We start from the raw sequence: 7,500 nt of genomic DNA, 5'->3' as shown, positions 1-7,500 counted from the left end.
GATAAAAAATCTATAATCCAGTTGATGATGCTAGCTGGTAATTTACACTGGTTACGCAACTTTCTAACGAGTATGCTATGATCTATCAAATCAAACGCTTTACGGTAGTCCAATAGTAATGTTCTTACGATGGCTCCGTTTCCGTCCGTACCTAAGGACCAGCTGTGCAGCATGCTGATTAGTGCCATTGTGGTTGAAGAATTTGGGATGACTCCGTACTGGTTGTGATCAAGGACGCTCATGACTGCAGGTTTTACGAAACCTTTTTGCTGTTAATGTTGCGCTTTCCGTCCATAGGAGTTGCCACAACAACGTTGTGATCGGACAGTCCGAACGGTGAATATGCTTGTGGGGAGCTATAATACTCATGCATGTTGGTGAGTATTAGGTCCAGCGTAGCTTCCTTTCTTGTCGGCACTTTGACTATTTGCCTCAGTCGAAAATGGTTTAACAAACCATCGATGTTTAGACGGTTAAAATCCCCGGTTACCAAGAGGCCACAGTTAGGATAACGTGCTTCCGTTAAGGCGAGGGACCGGAATAGATGATCGCGAATTAACGATCCATCAGCCTTTGGGGGATGGTATATCACACCCGCGATAATACAGGAGAAACCGCGCGGAAGACGATTCGGCCTTAGATAGAGCCACAGAGATTCATGATCTTCACAGCAATTTAGATCTTTTAACTGCTTGTATCTGCAATTTTCTTCCTGGATATAAGCACACACACCCTCATGATCAATAAGTTTTCTGTCCTTTCGCACCACAGCCAACCCGGGAATTTGTACGACGCCGTCTGACACAGAGTCTTTCAGCCATGTTTCTGTAATAAACGCCAGGTTGGTGTTATGGCGAAGAATAAACTCGCTGACTTCGTCTATTTTAGGAGCCAGAGACATGACATTTGCCAACATAATTTTGGGTACTTTGGGCGCCCATGAAGAATTAGTGACTCGAGTAGTATTGGTACTATCGATCACTATGCGATTGTTTGTTCTACTCCTGAAAGAGGTGTCATTTTGAATATTTAATGACAACAAAGTTGTATTATGCAAATCAACTTCTTCCTGAAGTTCTGAGTTCTTGAAGCCATTTAACTGGGAAAGATGCTTACTCTTTTGAACTCTTCTACCCATACAGACCTCAATTGGCTTCTGTTTGCGTTGTCCTCCTCGATGACCCCGGTGTGTTGGTTTCCGTTGCGAAATTCGCAACTCCGTCAGTTTGCGCCATAACTCAAGGCGAAGTAGAGTTCCGTCATGTTCACAAAGTTCCTACAGTATCCACTGAGTCTTTTATCGAGTTGCTTCCCCCACGCACGCACTCCCAAATAGTAAATAGTAGTAATTAATAATGATAAATTATTTATATAGGGCCTATATAAAAATTCTTGTTCAAGGAATGATCAAAAGGTTTTCGTTGTATAGTGTGATGTAGGCTTTGATTGTAACATGCGTGCAGCTTTTTCACAAGACGATTACAAACGATTATATGTGGCTTCAATGGGACTTCGAATATTTGAAATGAGTGCTATGACCAACTTGGAGACTGGATTTTATGAGCCTTTAATTATTAAGATGCTAAAACGGCTAAACATGAGGAGGAGATGAGCATTTGCTGCTCCAAGGGGGTAAGCTGATGTAAACACCATCTCACTGGAAAGTGACCTTGAAGTGAGCAAAGCTCATGCTCATGTGGTAAGGGATGGTCCATTATTTATAAGAATGAATGGGTCAGGAAAAAAACTAACATGCTTTGAAAAATTCCCTGTCCATGGCGATGGGCTCTGTTTTTTTTTTTTCTTGAGCAAAGTAACCGGGTAAAAAAGAAAAAGACTATATAAGCTTATAATTAACCTTAAACTGTGGTAAAAACACGACAGTTGTTTGGCGAGAACAACACGTGGACCCTGTATTCATATTGAAATTCAACCTTTGTCAAGTTATTTGGTCCTGTAATAATCAAGGGCCCCTCAGAAGTCTTTAAGAATACCTTTAATACAAGAATTGTGCCAGGTCGGTGGAAGAGGGCAATTGTTCATCCCATTTTCAAGAAAGGCACAAGATCAGACCCTGCTAACTACAGACCTATCTCCCTTTTGAGTATTACAAGTATTGTAAAGACTCGTGTATAAGCTGCACCCCCAACTTTCAAGCATGATTTTGGAAAAAATAAGAACTTCAAAAAAGCACTGATTACCAATTTGCTAAATTCAGGAAATCTTTGGACTCTGCCAGACTAGATCTGGGCCTCATCACCTGTTACTACTGAACAACTGTCATGAGCTGTCCATGTAGTCTTGGATGCCTTGTGCCTTGTGTTAGAAATTTACACTGATCAAACAATCATGCTAAAATTTGATTTCACATCATTCAGAATCTTTCTGAATCTTGGTCTGAATCTTCAGAAGCTGAAACTTATTCCTTAAAAGTTTTCTCACGCATAATTTCGAGCAGTGCATTATCTACCTTGACCTTGTCCTTGGCAAAAATAAACTTCCTTCTTTTAACAAATGAGGCAGCTTCATATAAATCGAACTTGTATTGATCCGAACAGTGAGTTAAAAATTAACCGTACTAGCTCTAACATAAACGTTTCATTATTTTCAGATGTTTTAATACCATCACTTCAAAGTGAACGGGCTAGCAAAAAATCGTGCTCTGTTTTCGTGCTTTGGAAAAATGGATCTCTGACGCAATCCTCCTTATAAATGATGAACCGTCCCTAAAAACAGTGTTCAACCTCCTTAACCTGAAACATGTTCTTCTTCACAAAAACCAGTTCTCAATCTCAAAAGGACTTTTCCTCACTCGTGCACAAAAACAAGGGCTGTAAACGCATACTTTGACATATCAAATTAATCCATTTCTTCATATCTTGATGTTTTTCAAGGGTTCCCCGGTTAACACGGAAGAAGCGTTCTTGCTTATTTATACATGCTTGTAGCCATGTACCCTCCCTTGCAAATACCTTCTTGGGTGCTTCTTAACTTCTTCTTAAGAGTGTTCGGTTGGCTCAATGGGTCAGCATTGTTCTCCGAATGGTGTCCAATGTTAAGCCCCGTTGGGCTGGGTTATCTACTGGATTGGTGACCTTCTAGAGATAACCATTGCCGTGCGCTCCAAAGTTCACTCAGCTTTCCATCCATTTGTGGTGGGTAAAATGAGTACCAGTACTGGGGACAAGTTGTGTTGTGCATGCAACGGGATAGGAGTGGCGCCCACCCCTGCTCTGAGTTGCGGTAGAGGCCGCATGTTACAGTAGAAAGCCATGAAAAAGGAGCCTTCGGGTTGCCTTCGACCTCGGTCCTTGACCTTGGCCGACCGCTTGTCTTTGTCTTGTCTTTTGGTGCCACTGGGTCTTAATTAAGCATGGTTATCATCACTGAGACCTGAATCACAAGACCTGACTCTAACGAAACTGGGTAACATCCACTCAGTTTGGAAGATGAATCGCAATACTTAACTCAGTAAACAGTGATATCCTCCAAAGAGGCTCTAACCTCTTAGGCACATACTGTCACACATGTGTTGTTCAGAATAATAGAAAAGTTAATGAACCCAACAATTAGGGGGGGTTACTAAACACAGGAATGGAACGGAACAGAATGTACCAGAATATGCCGAAATGAGACAAATGAACAAGAATGGTACTAGAATATGTCATACTGAGCCAGAATGACACTGGAATGAGGTGGAATGACACCCAAATAAACCGGAATATAGCGGAATGAACCTGAAAATGCCCAAATTTGGTGTTTTAGTTAGTGCCGACTGATTTTCCGTTGTTTCTGTCAGCTTTTGTTGTGTCAGGTGATTCCCCTAGGGAATTGCATTTGTTCTTGCCTTTTGTAACATTTGGAGCACTTCGGTCATGCAAAAAATTTGACAGGTATATCTATTTGTTGTGGAAGTAATTTTTTTTGTAGTAGCAAGAGAAACAGAATGTTATTCTAATTGTTTTTATTCTATGGATCTCAGAGGTGGCAGTCAGAAAACCCATGAACATTTTATGTCATTCTGACAAGTTAATTGTGTATTGACCAATGACAATCAAGTTCAGCAAACCAAAAACTAATTACCATTGCTGCCTGCCTGCTTCCCTCGACCCACATGTGATGGAGATATACGGAAACAAATTCGTGCAAACCGGAAAACTCTTTCTCTTCCCGATTGTTGGCAATAATGCCATCGAACCTGAACGCAGTGTTTCCTTGTTTGAAGAAAGAAGAGTCAAAAGCAAAGGAAAAAGATCAACCACTGATATTACATGTATATATACATAGGTATGGAGAAAACATTTTTTCTTTTCTTCTCGCGGAACAAAAAGTGAGTGGACCGTTTTTCAAGTTGAGAGAACATATCGTGACTTGTTCCAAGCCTTGTTACTTCCCCTTTAATGTAAACTTTTTTTCTCTGCCAGTCTCTTTATTCTGCATACTTATTCATTCACAGTCTAGAATGCTGAACAATTACGTTTTGTTCCCTTGTCATTCAGCTCCATGCTAATCAGCTTTATTCTGGTGTTCTTCTGATTTATTCTGCCTTATTCTGGTGTTATTCGGCCTCACCAATCACAATGCTCGATTGCAACAATTGTGATTAGTGGCTACTTCTGACTCCGACAATCTAGTTTTCACTGGATCATAAGCGACAGAGTCATAATTGGAGTTGGAAGAAAATGGGAACGTCCTGATTCTTCCGACTCCGATTCCATTGAGGTTATGACTTCACTTACAACTCCGATCTTCAATTTTCACTAGGTCATAGGCGCTCTTACGACTCCAACTCAGACTCCATCACTAGTGAAAACTAGCCTTAAAACACCAAATGTTGGCATTTTCAGGTTCATTCCGTTGTATTCCGGTTTATTTGGGTGTCATTCTGCCTCATTCTGCTGTCATTCCGGCATATTCAGGTACCATTCTTGTTCATTTCTTTTCATCCGGGTGCTATTCCGCCTCATTCCGGCATATTCCTTTCCATTCCGTTCCGTTCCTGTGTTTAGAAAATCCCCAACTTTTAATTAAAATTTAAATAAAAAAATTAAATTAAGATAGCGCGAGGAGGTTTCCATCCAAGCTCCGGATGTTCCCCAGGGAAATGGATGGACAGAAAAAGTCAAACCCCTAGGTGTATGGCTCTCATTGGATCCATAAATAATGGTTAAAGTGAAGAACAGCTCACCTCTACCGACAGCCGGTCAACTGTTGGTCAACAGATTACCAATACATTATCGACAGATTACGGACAAGTTACTGACAGTCAGCTAGAGGCCGGCAAAACATTACACTGAAACGATATGGTTCATCAAAGGCGTTTTGAATAGCCCTGTAATTCATTGCAAACTGGCATGCAATTTTAATAAATTACACTTGTAGTTTTTATATATGCAAATTTTAATATCTCTACTGTTCTTTCATTATATGCGACTTTGCTTCCGTTATTCTCAGTTTTATATTTGAGAAAATTGTTGAGCATGTATCAGCCCAGCTTGTGAGGGACCACAAAATGATAGTTTTGGCGCCATTTTTGTCGACGGTGACGAAGAAGGCAAAACAAGAATCAGTCATACCATATCATAGAGTAGATATCTTTTGTGGAAATAAGAAACAATTTAAGAATCTATGTAGCCTTAACTACTGTAAATACCATTTTTGCAAGAGCCTACGTATCTTAACTTTGAAAAATCTACGTTCTTATGCTGGTGTTTACTGTATCTCTTCAATGAAATAACTCTGAGAAAAAATCGTTTAGCATCTTTACCAGCAGTCTGTATATCATTAATTGAAACAGTTCTCTTGATTGTATCGTTACCTTTCCAAATACAATTATATAGCAATGTCATGTCATGTCAGGGGAATTGTGGGAATAGTGGTAATTGTATTTTTCCTTTCATTTTCAGTTGCTCAAATAACACTTACCAGCTTGCTTACATCATCGCTCTGGCTGACGTACCTTTACAAACTGGAAAGGACAAGGAGGCTTTAAAAATACCCTGTTAAAAGTTACATTGCTGGCACATGACTGAAACGTGCAACAGTAATCAATGAACTGCAGTGGAATCTTAACAAAGATTCTAACATTGCAATAAAATTCATTGCACTCTTAAAAACGTTTTTTTTCTAATTCCCGCTAGCTTGGATACCCAGCCAATCCAATCCAATCCGTTGGTCTTGCACAATGTAAAAATAACTGTTTTTAACCTTTTCTGTGATCCGATTCTCTTTGGGTTTGTCCAAAGGTTTCCACTGACTCCTAAACGGCCCCTCAATGACAAGTAAAATCGTCTGGCGTTAGAGTAAACTCTATCAAGTCTCCCTCACTGGAACCTTGAAGAGTGGAACAGGCTGGGCGAAGATGAAATTGGTGACCTATCAAGGCCTGATCTGTTAAATGATGATGACGCAGTTGACAATGCTAATATAATTAGGAATGCCTTGGCTCGTTATTTGTACAACTACACAACAGTCATGTTAACATGACCTGCATGATGTCATATTTTTTAACTTCCGGATTTCAATAAGTAGAAAGGAAAGACAAGCCACGCCTGTTCATTACTTCAACGTTATTCTGATATACTTCTTAACATTAATTTATGAGCATTTGGACACAAGCATTTCCACACATCATTCGTTCTAAAAGTTATAGTTAAGTGCCTCACACATTAGGTTTTATTTTGAAGAACAGTCTTGTTGTAAAAGCCGTTGTGTTTTTACTGTGTAATTGTGTATCTCCAGAAAATAAACATACCCCTTAGCTAGTATAGTGTAGTATGGTATTTTTCATCATCATATACATTGAGTTTAATAAATAAACGTTATTTTACCTGAAATGTCCTTACAAACACAAGTTAACAATATCACAAGATGCTGTTGTGGAAAAGCTGTCACTGGTTCAACTCAACATACCAAAGCCATCATTATTGACATAAAACATGCACCTGTATCCAGAAGCTATAATAGCCGTTTTGGCTGAACACTTTGAGGTCTATATGCCTGGGTTGGTGGATGATATCCTGAGCCCGCTCCTTGCACGAGCATTTGGGTCATCCCCATCATAGTTTGGGACATCACGCCCAGCATTTGGCAAAAACATTCTCGGTCTTCTTCTCTTTCTTTAGTACGTGCTTCAAATGTAACTGAAATACTCTGCATGTAATCCTGCATCTGGTTCATTTGTTCATTGGATTGTTCCACTACATCACATAGGCGAGGTTTTTTCTTTGGCTTACCAGCCTTGCCACTCTTTCTCATTGGTGGCTTTGATGTCTGAGTAGTATTCACCTCTGCTGCACTTGATTCTGTATTTGTTTCTGCAGCACCTGACTGTGCTTCATTCACTGCACTTGATTCTGTTTCATCACTTTCTTCTATAGCTGAGCTTTCCATTAAATGTTCATCTGGTGGGTCTTCAACCGGCTGAGTACCTGGATAACAAACACGCAGTGACCACCATAAGAACCCTTGTATCAAAAACAAAAAAAAAGAACCACAAAA

At 39.9% G+C, this 7,500-nt stretch overlaps 2 protein-coding genes across 5 annotated transcripts in view; one reads left to right on the top strand and one right to left on the bottom strand.

The window, feature by feature from the left end:
- LOC138015680 (periodic tryptophan protein 2 homolog) overlaps positions 1-6,836 on the top strand; it is a 161,144-nt gene extending 154,308 nt beyond the window's left edge. For all 4 annotated transcript variants that reach the window (XM_068862791.1, XM_068862790.1, XM_068862792.1 and 1 more), the window contains one exon: positions 5,907-6,836. In XM_068862791.1, coding sequence (XP_068718892.1) covers positions 5,907-6,006 — 100 coding nt within the window. In that variant the 3' untranslated portion in view covers positions 6,007-6,836. The remainder of the gene's footprint in view (positions 1-5,906) is intronic.
- Positions 236-901, bottom strand: LOC138016652 (uncharacterized). Its single transcript, XM_068863845.1, has one exon. The coding sequence runs from the start codon at positions 899-901 to the stop codon at positions 254-256; it is 648 nt and encodes a 215-aa protein (XP_068719946.1). The 3' UTR covers positions 236-253.
- Positions 6,837-7,500: the final 664 nt, after the last annotated feature.

This window comes from Montipora capricornis, chromosome 9, assembly GCF_036669925.1.
Source record: "Montipora capricornis isolate CH-2021 chromosome 9, ASM3666992v2, whole genome shotgun sequence".
NCBI lineage: Eukaryota > Metazoa > Cnidaria > Anthozoa > Scleractinia > Acroporidae > Montipora > Montipora capricornis.
This window is presented reverse-complemented; position numbering and strand designations above follow the sequence as displayed.

Coding starts and splice junctions, on each gene's coding strand:
- LOC138016652 (XM_068863845.1), bottom strand. CDS start 901: ATGTCTCTGGCTCCTAAAATAGACGAAGTCAGCGAGTTTATTCTTCGC.